This window comes from Camellia sinensis, chromosome 5 (assembly GCF_055761805.1).
Source record: "Camellia sinensis isolate YWXY chromosome 5, ASM5576180v1, whole genome shotgun sequence".
NCBI lineage: Eukaryota > Viridiplantae > Streptophyta > Magnoliopsida > Ericales > Theaceae > Camellia > Camellia sinensis.
In genome coordinates this window covers 70269156-70291186 of record NC_138965.1, presented here as the reverse complement: position 1 = coordinate 70291186, position 22031 = coordinate 70269156, and the positions used below count along the sequence as shown (strand labels likewise).

Here is a 22031-nt window from a genome sequence, read left to right as displayed (position 1 = left end):
ACTGTAAGGTAATTCAGTGAATTCACTGTTGCCATGTGACTTTCTAAGTTGAGAATCCCACATATATCAATAATAGATGAGTTGTCACTGTAATAAAAAAAATCGAGCAACAAATCGAGGAAACCAAAGCCTGTGCACCAATTCACATGACAAAGACCATCCATCTGCATATAAGGACAAAATAAAGGCATGCTGTTGTTAACAGATGACAAAGAATCTCACATATATCAATAACAGATGCGTTGTAATAAAAAAAATCGAGCAAAAAATCGAGAAAACCAAAGACTCTGCACCAAGTCACATGACTTCACAATCCATCTGCATATACAGACAAAATAAAGGCAGGCTGACAATAAGGTAAATCAATGAATTCACTGTTGCCATGTGACTTTCTGAGTTGAGAATCCCACATATGTAAATAAGAGATGAGTTGTGACTGTAATAAACAAATCAATAAAACCGAAGACTGTGCACCAGGTCACATGACTTCACAATCTATCTGCATATACTGACAAGTCTCTCCACGATTTGACTACTCAATGTGTGAAAAAATGAAGGTCATGAAGCTTACGACCCGCTATTTGTATTTCATTGAAAAGTATGACTATTTTAATTGTTCTTGTCATTTGGGAAGCTATTCACCGACCTACCTGTTATGTTTTATGTGTTGTTGAAGGCGGTAGTTCGATTCACCGAGTTTAGTTTTTTGTCAACCCCTCATTCATTACCGGAGTCATAATTTTTACTGGACTTTCAATAATTGTAAGGTGACTCTTTCTTCTTTCCTGATGGAGATTGAAATTCGTTGTGATTTCATCCCTATTTCAGCAGCCCCAGTTAAGGGAACCTTTTCTCCGAGTTGCCTGATCTATTTTATGTGTTTTAAGTATTCACATAATTGAACATACATTAATCCATTAATTAATCCAGAACATTCATGAACAAATTGCAATTCAATAAAGAAAGTCATGAACTCATAAATGTGTACTTATAAATGTAGGTATTTCATAAACTTCAGGTGCATAACAAAAATACTTGAAATACATCCGTACGTTACACCAACAACAACGTTGTCTTACACTCCAGGAACGAACATATGAAAGATAACGGTGTTTGATTTCTTATTCATCATCTGACATGTAGTAGTCAGAGAGATATTTTTCATTGTTGAAGACATTATTTCGCTCAACCATTGTCAAATCTCTGTTGCTTGCTTCTGCCATTTCAGTGGCTAGCTGAAGCATGAAATGTCGACATCTCCGCATCAACATCCTGTTGTTCTCCTTCTTAATTCTGCTAACTGCTTTTTCATAGTCACTCACATTTCGTCTAGCCATGGTCAATGAACGACGATGAGGTACCGGTGCCCCAAAGTTACGTAGATCATTATACAATCCTTCTTGCTCCGTTACCCTGAACGCCCATTCTGCTCGGATACCAGCATAATAATCCTTCGGACTTGAGTACTTTTCGCTCTTGTAGTCATACATAAATGGAGGTAGCAGCCACACTTTCGGATTTCTTTGCTGGCGTGAACTTCCTGCACCTCTTGAAGACATTGTTAATAAAATTAAAAATAATAATAATAATAGTAATTGTATATCTATTACTATTGTTATGCCTTCAACAAACATCATACTGGGGTATTTATAGACATGATAGTGGTGCTAGGGCACTATGGAATAAGTGATACACGTGATATTATTTGATGTTGTTCATTTCATGTAATTTTGATTACCCGTGACTTTGTGTACCTGTGATGTAGTCACGGATGTGGTTGTAAGATAAAATAATAATTGTAGGCTATAGAATCACAATGCTATCCCTTCATATTCGAGCAGTGTGTTGTCAAATAAAACAAAATGCAGTGAGTTGTCACATCTGCACATGAAACTATTTTGTCATGCTTACTTTTGTAATACAATAAGTACTCACTTGGAATTGACGATTTCAGTACGTATAAGTGTTTTCGAGAAATTATAAATCAAATCGAAAAATGAAATTTTCTTTGTATTCAAGTAATATTGTTCATAAACTATCATTGTTTTTCTCACCAACATAACAAAATGGTCACCTGCTAGGTAAACACGATTGGAACGTTGGTGCCTATATTTTATCTTATTTTCAGTTAAAGAACTTCACAGTCATCCGATTTTTATTGTCATTACACAATCGTCCATCATATTTTTTTACCAACATAATAGCATTTCTGCTTCTTTTCACAGTCATAATAATGTGACTTAGATGAATTCTGAAATGTGCGGAAAAAACAAAGCATGTAAGTTGCACTGCAGAAGTCACATGCATCACGTAATGTCAAGAAACAAGTCACAACGTATACAAGCATGGCAAAGTAAGAAAGTCACATGCATTACTGCATCACTGCATAAAGTGACATGCAGCATTGCATCACTGCACAAAGTCACATGCCTCCTACGTACTGTGCCCATTGCAATTATGCACAAAGTCACAGGCATCGCTGCATCTTCGGCACAATAGCCGATGCTACAGGCCGTTGATTCGTTCATGACTGCACAAAGTCGAGTCCTGACAGCCGTATCCACTGGATAAGGTCAGTGGCATGCATGTGATCGAACAGGAAATTGCATACACACAGGTACCATGTGTGTATATGGTATAAATATCGTAGCATACCACAACAAAAGTTTTACAGCTATTTCTACCGATATGATCATGACATATACGGTGGTTGATCTATATTCAGCAATGGGTCGCTATTGGGTTGCAGATGGAGATGAATTTCAATACCCATTAAATCCAAATTTGCGTTACTCACGTGCCACCGTCAATACCATGAGAGCTGAGTGGGAATTTCGCAAAACTCGAGCAAACGTTCTCGTTGAGCTATGCCGTGAAGTTAATCTTAAATTTCCTCGCCGGTTAGCCATGCGTATGCCAACTGACACTCCACAGTTGTTGCAAAGGGCATTGCATCGTATCCGCGACGAGGTTAATCGCATGACACAACGTTTGCAGAGGTCTGAACTAATGAAGACCGCAAATGAGCGTGCCGAAGATGGGTTAATGGATGATGCACACCAGTACTACGCCTGGAGCATGGATGTTATGTATGAATCTGATATTGAGATGTCAGATGATGATGATAATGAATGAAATTGTTTGGATGAACGCCCAGGGCATTTCTGTAATGCATGCAATTTGTAATGCTTATCCATGACTTATCAATAAAACGAGATATTTCAATTATTTTTAGCCTTCAACGAACATTTTTTTTTATAGCTTCTTTACACATTTTGTTCAAACCAAACGCGTTTGTAATTTATGTTCTCCTAAATTACGGATAATGAGAGAGGGGTAGAGATGTGAAACAGATTTGTGTGATTCATCAATATAAATAAGAATAAAAAATTGTGAAATGATAATTGCGAATAAATAAGTATGACACTTACATCAGCTGTACAAGTTTGACACATACAAACAAAAAAGAAAAAAATAAAAAAACCTATATAGTCCATATCGCAACCGCTAATGCCCTAACCTGCCCCCAGTCCCACAACCCCGACCGTGGATCTCCCTCCTCGGTCTCCTACGGTAGACTCTCTGAATATCTGGCACTCTCTCCCCTGCATGCTGCCCTCCACTGACTGCCTGCGGAGCCTGTGAGTGTGAGTGTGACCCCCCCTCTCCTGCATCTGATGCCCCTGATCCTGCCTGTGCCTGTAGATCATATACTGCTGTGAGCTGTGAAACTCCCACTCCCTCGTCTGGTGCAACTGTATCACGATCTGCAGCTCGACCACGACCTCTGCCTCTGCCCGCACCCCGACCTCGGCCGCGACGTCCCCCACGACCATAACCTCTCCCTCGCGCTCTGGGGGGGGCTCAATATGGCCCTCATCATCAATGTGTGAGATGTCAGTGAGAACTGCATCATGTGTACTCCTGGGCGCGGTCGAAGTAGTCCCCATAAAAGCAGGTGATAACTGGGTGGGTGGGGTAGCAACATCATGCATGAACGGGGGGGCGGTCGAAGTACTCCCCAGAAAAGTAGGATGTAACTGGGTGGGTGGGGTAATAACATCATGTATGAAGCGGGGCGGTGACCAATCAGGGTCAGGGTCAGCATGCTGGGTAAGATGTACGTGTGGGGAATATGGAGAAATGTATGGGGTATCATGTGGTGGGGTGCCTGAAGTCGAAGGACCTGCTGTGGCTGGCGCTGAACTGGAAGGCACTGACGTGGACGGGACTGATGTGTCTGGAGACTCTTATCTTTTCAACGTGAATGTTCTTTGTTGTCATTGCTCTATTGTCTTCATCTAAAAAACACATAACAAGAAGTATACATGTTGTCTTAATTCTTTCGAATTAGTGGCGAAAAATAAAATAGGTTGACAGATATTTAGTAGAGGGTGACGCGATTGATTTGGACAATATAAAATACAGGGTGCAAACATTGAGAGAGATTTTTTTAACCTGGTGATGTAATTGTTCAGATTTATGGAAAATATAAGTTAATTTGATTTGCTCCAACTTGTGCCATTACGGACCTTAATGACAAAGTTATTTCCTATGTGAACTAGTAACCCTCGTCCATTTTGTAGAGGGCATAGAGGCTTTCTTATAAAATTAAAACAACAAACTGATTTTGGATCATTTTGGATTGTTCTGAAAAGTAAGAAAAAAATTAAATTTATTTACTCCTTTTTTTTCTTACACATACAAAAACAACAAAATTATTACAGAGATAATTTATAATGGCCAAAAATTAGAGATAATTAAATTGAAGTTGGTGGTTAAATGTATGGACTACATTTTGGACAGTTATCCATGTGAATCTATCGGGCCATCCGTACCAATTATTTGGTATTACAAAATACATGCTTACCCATCAACGTGCCAATTTTTTTTTTTCCCTTCTTACGTACGAAATTGCTACGGACTATTAATTAAAATAATTTATTACTCTTTTCATGCATATATGTCTGCACACCTCTATGGACAGAATAATTATGATATTTGCTTCCGCCAACCCCTAATTTTGTAAATCTATTTAAGTGGCCTTCGGTAATCTTAGGATTACTGGCCGGTCATACCTATAGTAGCGAGTTTGGGTCGTGATAGAGTGGTATCAGAGCACGAGTTGATTATTTGAAGTGTTTCCATGTTGGATCATTTTGGATCGTTCTGAAAAGTAAGAAAACTTGATTTTGGATCATTTTGGATCGTTCTGAAAAGTAAGAAAAAAATTATATTTATTTACTCCTTTTTTTTCTTACACATACAAAAACAAAAAAATAATTACAGATAATTCAATTGAAGTTGGTGGTTAAATGTATGGACTACATTTTGGATAGTTATCCATGTGAATCTATCGGGCCATCCGTACCAATTATTTGGTATTACAAAACACATGCTTACCCATCAAAGTGCCAATTTTTTTTTTTTTTCCCTTCTTACGTACGAAATTGCTATGGACTATTAATTAAAATAATTTATTACTCTTTTCATGCATATATTGTAACTACTCTAAAATAGCAGCCAAAGTAGATTTTCATTTTCAATGGTAGTGGACAATCACAAAGTGAAAAAGACGATAAGTCAGTTCGTTCAATACCCATTTCAAAAACTTTCTCAAATTTTCTTCAGTTTTATCATAAAATTTTAATTTGTACTAGAATACTATTATATGTATTACAAATTCAGCTCATTAAATGTTTTAATCATATTTTGGCTGCTTCACCCCAAATATGACCCCAAATATAGTGAAATAAACCAAACGAAATTAAACCAAATTTTTTTTTTTAAATCAAATACAGTCAAATTTAAATATTTTCAGAAACCAATAAAAATATTTCTTTTCAATAAAATAGAGTCAAAATTAAATATTTTGATAAACCAATAAAAATATTTCTTTTTAATAAAATAGAGTCAAAATTAAATATTTTGAGAAACCAATAAAAATATTTCTTTTTAATAAAATATAGTCAAAATTAAATATATGAATTTCGGATTTTTTAATCGCAATTCTTAATTAAAAAAAATTACTTTTAAAACCCTAATTTCCTTTTAATTCCTCTTCACAAGAAAAAAAAAACAATTTCCAATTCAACAAATGTACGTTGGTTTATTCAATATTCAAAATATAGACATTTTCATTCACAAACAAAATTTAAAAATTCTAATTCCTGATTTGAAATTTAAAAATATAAACATTCAAAATATTCAAATTTATTCAATATTCAAAATATTTTTCTTTTGGGTCCAATGCCAGTGGTGCAATACATAGTAATTCATGGGTGGACATTGGAGATTCTTCTTTCTACTAATAAACCCACTTCGCAAAAGTATGAAACAAAGAACTAGCTTGTTGGTCAAGAGTCTTTTTATAGCTATTTTAGCCCAAACATGACATGCCAAACGAAACCTAAGATTCACAAAATTTAAATTTAGAAGGCATAACACTATTTACATACATCCTAAAATTATATATATTACAGCTAAATTAGCTAATTGCCCAATAGAAATCCAGTCTATGATTTTGCATAATGATGAGTAGCTCTTTCACTTGTTCATGAATTCCCTTCATTTGACTTGATTATGATTGTGTTTGAATCATAACTTTGAACACAGATTAAAAATAAAATAAAATAAGAAAAAAAAAAAGAAAAGAAAAGAAAATAAAATAAAAGAAAATAGAAGAACAAATTAGATTTTATTTTACTCACATTTTTCTTTCTCTTAATTCAAACTCAGTTTTAAGAGATTGATTGACTTGACAAATGAGATACTTTCTTAATCAAAGTTGTATTAGATTTATCATTGCAGAATTGATTGTAAAAAGAGAAAAAAATACTCTCTTTTTTTCTTTTTTTTCGGCTGAAGGTTAGATTTGATTTCAAGTTTTTGGTACACCTATTAAAAGACTTGTGAATTAAGTTAATGTGGTCATTTAATGTTGTACCCGAGCCTTGGATTTACCAAGAGAAATAAATAAATTCACCTCATTTTCTTTTTGTCAAGATAAAGAAACATAATCTTAGGGTGTTGTCATTTACTGCATTCCAACAAAAAAATCAAGATTGAGATCTGAGTCGATTTTTTGATATGAGTCGATTTTTTGACAAAAAGGGTTTGTTTGGATATGAGTCGATTTTTTTACTATTTAATTTGGGGCTAAAAAATGTCGTTAGTGATATGTTTTTTTGACTTTTATGAGAGAAAAAATAAAATATTTATGATTTAGATATAACATTTTGTCTTATATGAATAAAATAACTTATTTTATCTTATATGACTATTTCTTTGACTTGAAACCTTGAAATTTGTTTATGTTCATTTTATTTTTTATTTTATTTTTGGGTAGCCCTATTAATATTTTGGTTTTGTTGTAACGGTCCATGAAATTTTGGGATGATCAAATTATATTAAATCTAGCATTTAGTGAATCTTATCACGTTTTCAAGAGATGAGGATATGTAAAATATTTTGATCCTCCATGTAATTCTCTCTCCCTTAAATTAATCAGAGTATACATATGTGACAAAACTTTCCTATTTTTTTTTTTTAAATTTTAATTTAATTTGTTTTTTGGGGTAGGTCATCCATATGTGATCCTAACACATTCAAAACCCAATAAACAAAACCCCTAAATAGTCCCAAAGAAACATGGATCCTTTGTCTCTTGGGTATCACAATGCAGGTCTCGAGTCTTGACCTCTACACTTTCTCCCAAATTAATGACATTTACATGCTTTGATTTCTATTTTAACTATCTTCATTTGTATAGGAGAATGTAAAACATAAATATAAATAAATATGATGAAACTTAGATATTTTTGTACATAGACAAAAATGTTCTCACATTTGAAATAATGAAATTAACTAATTTATAAAAAAAAACATAACAAAATAAAATGATAGTATCCTCTTGAATAAAAAAACAAAAAACATTAATATTTCATTATAAATAAAATATAAATTTATAAATCATTTAAATAATATTACTTTCTTTATTTGGAAGCTCATTTAACTTGAAACAATTCTTTGAAATAGATTATTGAATTTCACTTACAATTAGATTTTAATCTATTAATTTTATAATATTAGAACCAAAAGAAAATAAAATCCATTCATGCTATAATATTACAAAAAAAATAAAGCATTTCAATTTATTCCAAAAAATAAAAAACCAAATAAATAAAAATACTTTATTTACAAATTATATAATGACAGTATATGTTTCAAATTAAAAATACTTTATTTTGATAAACCAATAAAAATTTCAGAAAAATTCAAAAACTAACCATGATTCCAAAAAATTCAATTTCATTTCAAAACCCTAACATTGACAGAAAAACCCTAACCCGTATGCCAAAAAATTCCAAACCCTAATTTCATAACCACAATGATAAAAACCCTAACACATTTAATAATTCACAAGTAAAACCCTAACATTGACAAAAAAATACAACACAAAACAAACACAAAAAGTAAATACATAAAATTAGGGTTAATGTCATACCACGGAGAGAGACAGACAGCAGAGACAGAGAGCGAGAGCGAGCTGAGATGGAGCGAGAGCAGAGAGAGAGAGAGCGAGCGAGAGCAGAGAGAGGGAGAGCGAGCGAGAGCAGAGAGCAGAGAGAGCCAAAAACCTAAGTCGTATGCAAATGAGGGGGGGGTGAGGGGGGGGGGTTTGTTCGTATATATGAGGAGTTTGAAAACGCTGATACAAAAAGCGATTTCATTTAAATGAAATCGCTATTACAAATAGCGTTTTTTGGCAAAAAAAATTTGTACTGAAATCGCTATTAGAGATAGCGTTTTTTCCGGGGAAAATTTTTTCTTAAAATAGCTATTACGAATAGCGTTTTTATTTTAAAAAAAGCGCTGTTAGGAAAAGCGTTTTTAACAAACCCTAGAAGCGCTATTTGTAATAGCGACTTATTAATCAAAGTCGCTATTTGTAAACGCGATTTTACTGTTCACCTACTTTTACGCTCCTAACAGTGAAAGCGCGAATAGTAATAGCGTTTTAACCTAGTTTTGGAATTCCGTCAGAAGTTGGCCTAGTTTTGGAAATACGATACAAAAATGGCTTATATTGGGAAATGGCCCCTGCACTTTATCTTCTTCTTACTCCTACGACTTCTCGTTTCATAATTCCAAAATACATTTTTTTATATTAAAATTTGATTTTTTGATTTTAAAGTAATGTTTGTTTTGTGGAAAAAAATAATACAATATACCTTGTATATTTATATAACATCATTTTATTTCACCTATAATATTTTTTTATGAACTCTTATATTATATTCGGTTAATTAGAATGAGATGAAATAGAATGATTGTGTGCTTTTATTGCAACTTTAGATTTGTTTTAGCTGATGGGTATTTAATTCTACAAAAATTGAAGATACAATAGTCACAAGTTAAGAGTATAACAACCATACAAATAATCACTCTAATATCACTTCTTCTTCTTTTTTCTTATAAAAAGGGATAAATTATAAATACACTCTTGAAATTTGCTTAAAACACGGCTTGCCCCTTGTGGTTTGCAAAATTACAAATACCTCCTTATTAGAATATTTTATTTAACAGAATTAATTGAAAAAATAAATTTTCTAAGTACTCTCATATACAATAATAAAATTACATAAATTATTATTGAAATAAATTTCTGACATTACTAAAAGCTTTTTACACTATAAAAAGAAAAAAAAAATTGCAATCAATCTGTTTGTTTCCAGTTTTTAGAATTCACTTTTCAGAAAATTCTACTTTTTTGTTTTCTGTATTTTTTTTGTTTTCACTGAATTTTTTTAATATTTTAAGCAATTTTTTAAAATTTTTAGACACACCTAACATAAATACACTTAGAAAGTATAATATTTGTGAAAAAAATCTTTAAAAAATTCACTAAGTACCAAAAAAAAAAAGTAGTACATTTTTGTATTTTTATGTATTTATTAATTTTTTAAAGTTTTTCACAAATAATTTACTATTTAGATATATCTAAGTAAGGTACATCTAAAAAAGTAAAAAAAAAAATTAAATTTAAAAAATATTCATTAAAAACAAAAAAAAAATACAAAAAATAAAAAATTTAATTTTTAGAAAATTAAAACCAAACACATCGAATACTTTTTACACTATGAAATTACTTTCTGTCGATTTAGACCATAAGACACTACAGGAAATATATGATTTAACGGCGTTTATTTAACGGCGTTTTTTTAAACGCCACTACTTTTAATATTTAAAGGCGTTTTATAAACGTCACATTTTATTTTTATTAAAACGGTACCGTTTAATTAAAGGAGTCGTTTGAAAAGCGCCTTCAAATGTGTTACAGTGTCTCTCTCTCTCTTCAAACCCTCAAATCTCTCACAACTTATTTGAATCTGAGAAACCCTAGAGCCTCAGAGAAATCGGTCCCTCAAATCTCTCACTCGCTCTCTGTCTCTCTCTCTCTCTAAACCCTTCAGTTCCTTCAACTTGATTCAAACTTCTTCAGCTCGGTGATTCATCATTCGGTCAATCCAATCTCAGAATGATTTTGATTTCAAAGCTCCACCGCCACCGCCACCGCCATCACCATCTGCATCTGCATCTGCATCGTCTACTAACCATATGCACGATTTCGATTTCGATTTCAATCTAATCTCAGTTTCGTCGATTCTTCTCTCTCTCGATCTCTGTCTCTGTCTCCCTCTCTCTCGATCTCTCAATCTCTCTGGATCTCTCGCACAATTTTATTCTCTACGTACACATTATTTGTACTTTTTTTTGGAAATTTTTTTTCTCCTAAAATCTCTCTATACAAGTATATATATGAATTTATATATGTATCTCTATGTATTGATTGAATAATCATCCTTATCTGGACCTATTCCAGACAGTGGCTCGTTTTCACTATTCACTCCCATCAGGTTTCTTGTTAGAGAGATTGTTGTTCTGTAGTGTCCTTGAATGATTGATGTAAAATGCTATGCTAATTTTTTGTGTACCTTCTGCAGTTTTGCTAATAACATAAATCTATGTGGACCGGTTACTGGGAAACCCTGTCCTGGATCTCCACCATTTGCCCCTTCTCCATTTGTTCCACCATCAACAATCTCTTCTCCAAGTAATGTCTGTTATTGTGGCTGATACTGCTATTCATTGTTTGGCTCAATGAATTTTACTTTGGTTTTTCTTCCCATTTGGTCATCATGGACAAAGAAAACTTTTCTATGCTACTGTTATTTTCTGGAAGCAGTCTATTAACTGCACAGATCCATAATTAAGAATTTAGTTTGCCGGTGTTACCCCAAAAGTTGTGTGAGTTAATGCCTACTAGCTTTATTTGAAGTACCTAATAGTTAATAGGATTTAAAGTATGAGGTCCAATGTTTGGCTTGACTGGTAAGTTGAACCTTCTACCTCAAAGAATTCATTGCTTTCAATGTCTTATGAAAACTGATACTGCATTGACATTCTTACTTGATAAGGGAAAGGACAGCTTTTTTATTTTTATATTTGTAGTTTTCCTAACTTGATGTGAAATGTTAGTAGATAGCTATTTTAGATTAATTGCTTGACTCTGTGGCTGTTGATAAGTGTGTATTGAGATTGATTTGTTAGCTTTCTTAGTGAAGGGATTAGTTTTGTTGGTCATCCTGACAAAACCCGTAAACTTACTATCAAGAGGACCTTGACTTTTTGTTCTTGTTCTTGAACTAGGACAGCCCACGTTTATAGAAAATGAGTGTATGTGCCAGTGTCAGGTTTGGGAAAGTACATTTATATAATAATTACACCAGAAACTGGGGCATTTATGCTGTATGTGCCAGTGTAGAATCACGGGTAAAGATGCTTTCAGCTGCTGCTTTCTTCATCATCTGCCTCCTCTTTCTTCTTTTTTGTTGGTTTGAATTTTAAGGTGTTAAAATATATCAGTGCATTCTTTTAATTGGTTTGTATGAATTTGTGATAATCAATATATTATACATGGGTTCGTTTAATTGGATTGTCAAATCCCCTCTGGTTGGGCATCCAGCAATATTGACTTGTGATACACTGATACAGTATTGTTGTTCAAGCCTGCCATGGCTCTCATTATAATCAGAGAGTTGTGCTGTGTGACAGAACAAGAACAAATAATCAATGCATTCTTTTTGATGCACCAGTGATATTATATCTCTGAACTGTGATACAAAATAGGACTTCTATTAGATTTTGCTGACTTCTGTCCAACATCAGCTTGAATTACACTACTACAGTCATGCTAGGCGGTTCTGGATTTAGAGTGAAGGCATATGGATGTCACTACCTAAGAAATTGTAACTATCACAAAATGTTGACTGATTGAATAGTTTAAAAAAAATGGACTTTGTAATCTAATGTAATAACAGGCTGGCTTACGCTATTGTCTCCCCTGTCCTAGAATTATGACCCAGTGATTTCTGTTTTGAGTTTTTATCCAAGCTTATTTGTTTTAACTTCTTTTTTTTTTTCACTGTTACATTGTTCATTTAATTTTATTTTTTTTTCATGGTTTTGCTCTCTCTATTTTTTTTCCCTTCTAGGTACCCAAAGGATGGGACAAGCTTTATGTCTCTTTTCTCTCCATAGAAACGGGGAAAGCTGTCAGCAAATCAGGGAAAGCATCAGTACGGAATGGGACGTGTCGATGGACAGAGACTTTGTCAGAGTCTGTCTGGATTTCACAGGATGAAGCTCCAAAGGAATTTGAGCAATACTTATTCAAGCTAGTCGTTTCGATGGTTGATGCCTATGTTGATTACCATTGTGTCTTTCAATATCGTTTTAATTAAGATTTGACAAGCTGTGTGCCAACCATCATTTTTTCTCACTGGGTTCCTCTTCATGGTCTTAGCAATTGATAACATCAAAAGCATAACGGTTGGATTTTTGTATGAGGAAGTTTGATGCTTTTTTACTTTTCACAAAATCTTTTGTAGCTTAATTTCGATACTATATTCTTTTCTTCTCCTTCATTTTTTTTTTCCATTTATTTTATGGAACTATTTGTCAATTCACCACATTGGTTTTCTAGGTGCACTGTGGAATGAGGGGCAGTCTTCAACCTCCTTGTAATGCTGTTGGTTTTATTTAGCATGCTTTTGCAGCCTAAATTGCTTCTCAAGTGTATTTATTAAATTCGATACATGTCAAGGTGCAATCACATGATCGATCTTTTGTTGATTTGTGTTATATTACTACAATTTGTTGCTTGCCTACATTTTGTAGGGCCACAGGCAAAGGGTATTTTGGTGGTCCATATCATCCTTCCCTCTACTAATTTCAGGCTATGTTTTAAAGGTGTTAGGTATGCTGTCTAACTTTAGCATCTGATTTGCAATCCTAATACTTTAAGTACTCCATTGTTCTCCTCTAACTGCAAGGTATGCTTGATTCTTCCAGGTATTTCTTTTTCTAAACCACTTTACACTTTGAGCTATATGTGCATTACTGCAGGAGCATCAGGATTCCTCTTAACCATCATCTTTTACATAGTAAGTCGATTCTATGTTCATTTATATACATATATTATATTTGTATTTGTAATTATATATATATATATATATATATATATATATATATTCAGCGGATGGGAATGAATGCTCTCATTATTTATGCTTTGGGTGCTTGTGACCTCTTTCCGGCAGCTTTGTAAGGTTTCTATTGGCATTCACCAGAAAACAATCTTTTAATCATATTTTGGAGCAGTGTGGCAGGTCTGTAAATCTCCTTTGTTAGAAAAATATTCTTCAGTGCTTAGTGCAATGACTGAGATGAGTTTCTTCATTTATTTATTGGTTGTTGTCCCTTGTTATTTGTTTATTTTTTAAATTAATTCCTTGCTGTCTATGCTCATGGGGCCACCTTTTTTTTTTTGGGGGGGGGGGGGGGGTGACCTTCATATTAATATTCTTTGGTTGTCTTTGTACCCAAGAAAAAGGAAAAAAAAAATTTTAATTGTTGTCACATGTTGAGTGCATTCTTCTCTTTTCCCTAAATTTTCGTGCCTCCTCATTTTCATCTCCTTCATTAAAACAGCTATTTCTTATCTTTCTCTGCTGGCAAAAAAAATAATTTTATTCTGTACCAGAAAAGAAAAGGAAAGAAAAAATAAAATCATTTGTCAGTTTGATCTATTGCTCTTGTGGGTCTGCGTAACTGATTAGAAATTTCAGTCACCAGTTTGATTTATTGCTCACGGGGAAGCACAGATGATATCTAATAATGTGTAATAACTCTTTGTTCCTTGTTTTGTTGCCTTTTTTAAGACCATTTCGACTGGGTAGTTGGTTCTTACTGGGGGCTCTGTTTTTCATTGCTTGTGTAGATGGCAATCCGCGCTGATTTGATGGATGCTCATTTGTATGCGTACAAGAGGTTTGAGGTTTTGTTCTTTTCTTCAAAGTGATCTTTTAATTCATTCATTCTAAAATCTATCTATTATTTACTCAAGTTTGCTTGTTTCTCTAAAAGGTCTGTTCTGCAAGAAATACTTGATCAAAAAGAAACTTTTCAAAGCTTAAGACAGGACTTGAACTTTATCTTTTCTTTGATCAATGCCACCAATTTACATCGTTTGGAAGTGAACATCAACAATTTTGGCTGCAAGTTTCCAGAATACATCGGTAATCTCTCAAGAAACCTTGAATATTTGAATCTAGACCACAATCATATATTCGAAAGCATTCCACCCGGGATTGTACACAGGGAATACTAGTCATTTAGTATCACCAAGTCTGATAGGTTGCTTTTTTTTTCGTCAATATAATGAGGTTTTGTATAGATAACATCACCTTACTGTATTTTTCCTTTATTTTTATTTATTTTTTATTTTCATCTCTCTTTTGGGTAGGTTAAGTGTTTTATACTATTGTTGCAGTTAATTTTATACTTCTTTTCACTATTATTTTGTTATAGGTTAAGGTATGATTTTGTTTTGTACACAGGGATTCTACTATTGTTGCAGTTAATTTTATACTTCTTTTCACTATTATTTTGTTATAGGTCTTTTTTCTGTTCATGTTTTGCATGGTACAAACTTTAGTTGAAGAAGTTTGAATTAGTGATGTTTTCTTGTATCAAAAAAGAATCTTGTGTCTTAACTTGTGCTATATCTTGATATGTTTCTTTCATGTAGACGGTTGGAGCTGAAGCATTGAGGATTGGTGTAAATGGGCCATGGGTCACTAAATCATACCTTGAAATGATTCTTGAAAGTAGAGGTTGAGAAACGGCATAATTTCGTTATTGTTTTTACCCCATCTGTATTCCATACAATTGTTTGGTTCCTTTTGCCTTTCGTCTTTCATATCAGTTATTCTCTTTTCAATTAATCCCCATCTGTATTCCATACAATTGTTTGGTTCCTTTTGCCTTTCGTCTTTCATATCAGTTATTCTCTTTTCATATCAGTTATTGGTATGTTTTCTCAACCAGTAGAAAGTAAAATTTCTCATGCCAGCATTATTGTTAAGTGAACTTTGCCTTGGGTGTGTTATCTATTCTTCATTTATCTTGACTCCTTTCATGAAACAGCTACAGATCCTTCTTCTTTCAGGGATAGCCTGCAGCTTGTTCCAATGCCTGATTCATATGACTTGGATAGGGGATTGCTTCTTGCTGTTCAAGCAATACAGGTAACGGTTATTAGATAAGTAGGGAGGAAAACTTTTAGACTTTGGAGCTTCAAGTCTATGGGAGTCTTTTGTCTTTTAGTCAGATCCAAACTTCAGGACTGTCTTTTATTTCAGGCTTTGTTGGAGAATAAAGGTCTTCCAGTTATAGTTGGAATTGGTAATCTCTCTCTCTCTCTCTCTCTCTCAAACTGGTCTGAATGCGATTGCCAAAAAAGCCGACTGTTTTTGACTTTTTAGCTAAGACTTGAGAAGAAAAATTATATAGTGCTCTTGGGACAAATATATATGGTGTCCTAATTTGTTTTACTAGATTAAAATAAGGGGGAATTACTTGACAGTGGGGTAGAGAAAAAAAAATTGCAAAAATATGAAAGGTGAATCTGTGGTAGGGTGCAAGCGAAAAACTGTGGAGGTGCAAACTTGCACCCCTCTATATTTGTGTATTTTCTTTTTATCTATCTAACTGTTAAGTAATTCCCCTCTATATTTGGGTTGGGGAGCCTCAGGTTTATCTACACTTGATACTATTTGGTATTTACAATCCCAATTAGTTACATATGTTTAATGGTTGGTTTGTTACTTCTTTTTTTTTTCTTTTTTTTTTTTATCACTTTTTTGAATTTGCAGTCACTTCTGATACAAGGAAAAGGACAGTTCAATTGCTCTACTCCTGGTATACAAGCCGATCTTTGTAATGCTACAAATCCTGAATGCTCTCCTTATGTTCTCAGGGTTATTCCTGGAAAAACATACTGACTACGGATTGGTAGCTTAACTGCTTTAGCAGCTCTCAGTTTCGAAATAGAGGTAATTTATTTTTTTAACATAGATTTGAACAACCACATTCTAAACCATTTCTTTTTTGCCGATCTTTGTTTCCTTGTTTTGCAATATCATAGATTTGACTTCTTTTTTATATTTTTGGCAGGCCACACCTTTACTTCTGACAGTGGCAGTTGTTGAGCTCAGTGATATTGCATTCACAGTGGGTTCCCTTTGTCCCTGTCCATGTTAGGTGTATACATTCAAAGAGCTTGAGGATTTTGTAGTTAGTATTTTAGTGATAATTTGATGCCCATTTTCGGATTGACTCTATACCAGCAGTTTTTGGTGTTACTCGAGACCCTTCCGTAGTTTTCACATCTAATTTCTTTGCCATCTTAGGTAACTCTTGGTCTTCATTCTTCTGATATCTCTCAAAAGTAATTATAACTCTTGCGTGTACACCACTTAGCTACTTTCTACCTGTGAGCATGCTTTACTTTTGACATTATTCTACAAAATCTGGAAACCTTTTGAAACTGGTTTTTTCAATTCTATTTCACCAATTTATATTTATTTGCTTTTGTCTTCAATTATATGTTACTATTGGGGAAAACATGTTTGTTATTTTCTTGTTTTCGGTGATAAATGTGGTTACTTGCATGTATGTAAATAAATATATCTGTTAAGACCTTAAGTGAGGTAACTAGTGTTCAAAGGGTGTTGTCTATTTAATTGCAGTAGATGTCTGTAGAACCTGTTGGTACACTTCAGAAATGTGTGATCTTTTCTTTTAGTGGGCTTGAAATTTATTTTGCTAGTTTTTTCTTTTGTTCATGCGATGACAGATGGCTTGTTAAGCTTTTTGTAGCAAGCTATGCTATTACGTATGAGTGGCTATGTAGTGTCAGTGTCAATGTATTGCTTCTTATCAGTCCCTACCTCTCATGAGGGAAATTATTCAGCTTCTCTTATTTTCTTTTCTACGCCCTTGAATTGTCAGAGCAGAAATTGAAGGACTGAGGAGAGTTATATAGATAAATAACAAAATTATATCTTCACTTCAGCTTCATTATACAATACAATATGCTCGACCTATGTTACCTGGAACACAATCATTTCTGTACAAGGACTGGGAACCATAACACAATACACTACATGCTTTAAAATATGGTACAATAGATAAATCTGTTTGGTTGCTACCTCCTTGAACAAGACTGAAGATCTGCAAACCGTTGCCACTCCCCCCTTCTTCCTTTCCTCATGTGCGACTCTCTCTCTCGCTCTCTCTCTCTCTCGTGGGGTTGAAGAGCGAGAAGAAAGAATGATGATGACCGGATTGCACACTGTTGCTGATGTTTTTTGCATTGGGTGGGATCAATTTTGGGATGGAAATACGTAAGAGCATAAGGCAGAGTTCTTGAGATTATGGTTTACACGTGTTTAGTTGACTGTGGTGCTTAATTAATTTAGGTTTTTATTTTCAGGAGACTGCCCATGAAAAGAGCCAAAAGTACAAGGAATGAAAATCTGTCATCATAAGGCAGAGTTCTTTTGAACTTTTCAACAAATGGTTGGTTGGGCCCATATAAGATAATTGTGGCATTTTCTCAGAATGATGCTTGTCCTTCAGCTTTTCAACATTTCTCTTAACCTTATTTGCCCATCCACACCGTGTTATCTGATTGTTAAATAAGTATTTTATTTATTTATTATTATTATTATTTTTAAAACTCTGTTTGTGCTTGTGTGCATGTTTGTGTGGCTCAGGAAAAAAATTGCAGAAAGGGAAGGTTTTCCCCTTCTAAACTGAAAGGAAAACGTGTTATTGAACTTGGGGCAGGATGTGGAGTGGCTGGTTTTGGTGAGTGTCTTCTGTTTTTGCATAATTTCTGATATGAATGTTATGTAGGGATGGCTCTAGTTTACTGTGATCTATTGCGAGGGGAATAGCTTAGTGTTTAGTGGTGTGGTTTTCAGGCATGGCATTGCTAGGATGCGACGTAGTCTCCACAGACCAAACTGAGGTTTTGCCATTGCTAATGAGAAATTGTGAGCGTAATGCATCAAGGATCATGCAAATGAATCCTGGTTCAGGTGTGCTTACAAGTTTCTGGTCTTTCCTTTTTCCTTACTTCTCTCTGAATTCAATTTCTTATCTAAATGACCATCATATATAATTGGTGTTCAACTGATATCGGCAAAGTTGTCAAATGTCATTGCTTTCTTACCTACTGTGGTAAAAAAAAATTTACCGTTCTCTTACGTGAAAATTTTGTTTCATGTAGATTCCTTTGGTTCCATCCAGGTTGCAGAGTTGAGCTGGGGTAATGTGGATCAAATAAAGGCTGTTGATCCACCGTTTGACTACATCATTGGCACTGATGTTGTAAGTTTCGTTAAATAGGATTTGCTTATGCTTTTGTCATATCCTTTGCAGATGTCGAAATTAAGTCATTCAGACTTCAAATTTCTTAACGTAGGTTAGATAAATGAATGTATTACATGTTTGCATTATTCATCAATAACATTTCAACTAAGCAAAAGGATTTCAAAATTTTGTACTAGGTTTATGCAGAGCATCTCTTGGAACCACTTTTGCAGACAATGGTTGCGTTGTCCGGACCAAAAACCACTATTCTGGTAACTGTTCTCCAGCTACAAGTACCTTTTTGCTTCTTAATCTTTTTATCTGTTTCAAAACCATTTAACAGCTGAACTCATTTGTTTAGCCAAATTTTCATGTAGTTGGGGTACGAGATTCGTTCTACAAATTTGTTTAGCCAAATTATCTGTTTCAAAACCATTTAACAGCTGAACTCATTTGTTTAACAGCGAAGTCTATAAATTGAATAGAATGTTTTGTGGGACGTAATAGATACTAATATAAGTTGCAACATGAAAAGAGATAAAATAAAGTACGTTTAGAACCTGTACGTAACACATTTGTTATAATTTCTTCTAAAAAGCTCTTCCATGCCTTTGCTTTATGGAGAAATCTACACAACTTTGATATCACAATATCAACTGGGTTAATTAATTAGACCGGCTAATAAATTGTTTTAATCGTGTGGTTGTAGGTTCAGTATCTTAGCAGCAGCAGCAGCAGCAATGGAGGTCAAATTGGAGCCACCACCGAAGGCAATCACCTCTCCCTGTCAATGAGCAACAATCAGCAAAGGCCGTTCATCAATCCTCCGCAACTGTTTGCAACTGCTGCAGCATCATCAGGATTCCCACAGCAGATAACTACCCGACCCCAAAATTGGCTACACCAGAAAAATTGATTTTACTCTCTGATGAGACCCTCTTGACCCAACTTTTTGTTTTTTGTTTTTTGTTTTTTAAATCTTTATGTAACAAGGCCTTTGGAGTTTGTAAGCATGTAAAGATTAATGCTTTGAGCTTATATTTCTTCATTTGTGTGTTTCTAAAACCGTACATATGCATTATTATTTAGGCTGCCTTCTTATTTATTATTACATCAATAGGTCCTTGTTCATATTAAATTTAAAATTTAAGAAAATTAAAAAAAGGGGATATCACGGCGTTTCTGAAAACGCCACCTAAAACTCTAAAAAGCTAACAGTAAGTTTTTTAAAAAGATATGGCGGCGTTTTGAAAACGTCGTTAAAATGATAGTGACGTTATAGTAGCTTTGGTGGGATATTTCGCGGCGTTTTTAAAAACGCCGCCTATAGTCATATAACGACGTTTTTTTAAACGTCATAAAGCTATAGCGACGGCCGCAGCATCGGCGTTTGACATTAAACGTCACAAAAAGAATTAACGACGTTTGTTGTACCTATAGCGGCGTTTTGTAAACGCCGCTAAAAGCAGATTTTCCAGCAGTGAGAGATTATATGACCACACCTATTATTATTTTTATTATTATTATTTGTATTATTAGTGCATGATATTTGGCACACTCTTGGTCACTTGTACGAAGTTGTTAAGATAAATTTTAAAGGTTCATGAAGGTTAAGTGGCAATATAAAAAAATAAAAGTTATACGAGTGGTTGGGTGATAGTAGAAGTTTTTTCCTATATATATATATATTGTGTAAATTGCCATTGATGGCTTTATTATAATGATTCCAACAAATGAAATATATGACTTGATTTTCATTTCCTTTTTATTCTAGGAGTACATTTAACCTACATATGAGTAGTTTTAATTTTCCTTTCTATCCTAGGAGTACATTTAACCTACATACGAGTAGTTTTAATGTACTTTACTTATAATTTGATTGTTCATTTATTCATTATACTTCCCCTTCTTTTTCTCTCTATCTCTTTTTTAGTTTATGTTTGCATTGTTTGAACAATTTTCTGTATAGAGAAAAGAAACTGAAATAACAAAAATAAATTACTTATAGAAATATTCTTGTATCGGAAATTAGAACAGCAACCTTTGATCAAGTCGAGTGTGTGACACTTTGTCCTTAAGACAGATTCACTGCCACACAGGTGCTTACGGGGTATAGGCGTCTATCTCCCAAGATACAATGATCAAAAAACACAAATTGTAGCAGCACTACAAACAATCTACCAAGCAAATCAAACCTGTGTACTGCAACTCTCTGAAATCTCTATGAACTAATATAAAGAATATATGCAAGAAAGGAGAAAAATGAAAGCACAAATGAATTAATTGGATGATAGAAACTGCTGGGAAGGGTTTGTATTTATAGGCAGTGAGGTGCCTGTTTGGAAGGTCCGGACATGTCCGAATTTGAACTGAACAAGTTCGAATTTGAACTGGTGCAAGATTAAATCTGTTGAAACAGTTTGAATCTGCTGGGAAAAAGAAGAGAATTTCGGATTGGTGTGAAAGGTCACATTGGTTGGAGTTTGAATTTTCAATTTTAAATTTAAAAGAAAATTTCGGTCAGAAATTTTGAAAAAAATTTAAATGAATTTTGTCCTAAAAATTAAAGTTAGAACCCGACTTGAGCCACGCACATGTGCCCGACACGGCTCGGCCAGCTGCCGGCAACAATGAGCGTATGGTGGTTTGGGCCAAAGCCTACTGTATCTATAACTCTCCTCCTTACAAAACTTGGAGTGCCCCTTGGGGCTCAACCCAAGTAAGTTAACCTAAAGCTTATGTATTCACAGAAGCTCTCTTAAAGTTTCAATGTGGGACAGCCAATTTAAGGAAACCCACATTTGACTCTTTAACTTCCCATTTCACGAACCCAAAAATTGTTGAAAAATAATGACTTTTCGGCAACTTTAATTCGAAATTAAAGTGGGATCCAACTGCCGGTTGGGGTGGGTCTGAGTGGTTTGGTATTATCTTAAGTGAGAAGATTGTAATACAAAAATAATGAGTCGAAACCATTGAGTTGTGAATGAGAATTGTCTCATAAAGTGGGCATCAATTAAAATGGGATCCAACTGCCGGTTGGGATGGGTCTGAGTGGTTTTGTATTATCTTAAGTGAGAAGATTGCAATACAAAAATAATGAACCGAAACCATTGAGTTGTAAATAAGAGTGTCTCATAAAGTGGGTATCAATAGAAGTTGGGCTTGGGCCTAGGCTTGGACTTGAACTTAGTTTTAGTCTTGGTCTAGATTAGCCTAGGCTTGTGTATGCATGTGTTGGACTTAGT

General features: G+C 34.1%; 2 protein-coding genes across 12 annotated transcripts; both read left to right on the top strand.

Annotated features, from left to right (window-relative positions):
• Window positions 1-12537: 12537 nt before the first annotated feature.
• LOC145790123 (uncharacterized) lies at window positions 12538-15308 on the top strand. Of its 8 annotated transcripts, none has more exons than XR_014328775.1 (7): window positions 12538-13085; window positions 13243-13321; window positions 13417-13508; window positions 14190-14242; window positions 14342-14398; window positions 14488-14639; window positions 15152-15308. XR_014328775.1 is itself a non-coding variant. In XM_082867959.1 (7 exons), the coding sequence occupies exons 2-7, from the start codon at window positions 13161-13163 to the stop codon at window positions 15163-15165; spliced, it is 387 nt and encodes a 128-aa protein (XP_082724085.1). In that variant the 5' UTR covers window positions 12541-12755; window positions 13049-13160; the 3' UTR covers window positions 15166-15260. The 8 variants fall into 8 exon arrangements, 3 of the variants coding, with proteins under 3 accessions (XP_082724085.1, XP_082724083.1, XP_082724084.1); XR_014328774.1 differs by lacking the exon at window positions 14190-14242 and adding an exon at window positions 13601-13730; XR_014328771.1 differs by lacking the exon at window positions 14190-14242 and adding an exon at window positions 13601-13730 and having other exon boundaries at window positions 12539-13085; window positions 14342-14391; window positions 15152-15291.
• Window positions 15309-15548: 240 nt separating this feature from the next.
• On the top strand, window positions 15549-19894 carry LOC145790690 (uncharacterized). 4 transcript variants are annotated; one of them, XM_082869064.1, is made up of 10 exons: window positions 15549-15650; window positions 15765-15807; window positions 16382-16457; window positions 16579-16814; window positions 17900-17985; window positions 18183-18276; window positions 18393-18509; window positions 18701-18801; window positions 18981-19055; window positions 19493-19894. In XM_082869064.1, the coding sequence occupies exons 5-10, from the start codon at window positions 17983-17985 to the stop codon at window positions 19697-19699; spliced, it is 597 nt and encodes a 198-aa protein (XP_082725190.1). In that variant the 5' UTR covers window positions 15549-15650; window positions 15765-15807; window positions 16382-16457; window positions 16579-16814; window positions 17900-17982; the 3' UTR covers window positions 19700-19894. The 4 variants fall into 4 exon arrangements, with proteins under 4 accessions (XP_082725190.1, XP_082725192.1, XP_082725191.1 ...); XM_082869066.1 differs by lacking the exon at window positions 17900-17985 and having other exon boundaries at window positions 16579-16635; XM_082869065.1 differs by lacking the exon at window positions 17900-17985.
• The last annotated feature ends 2137 nt before the right edge of the window (window positions 19895-22031 follow it).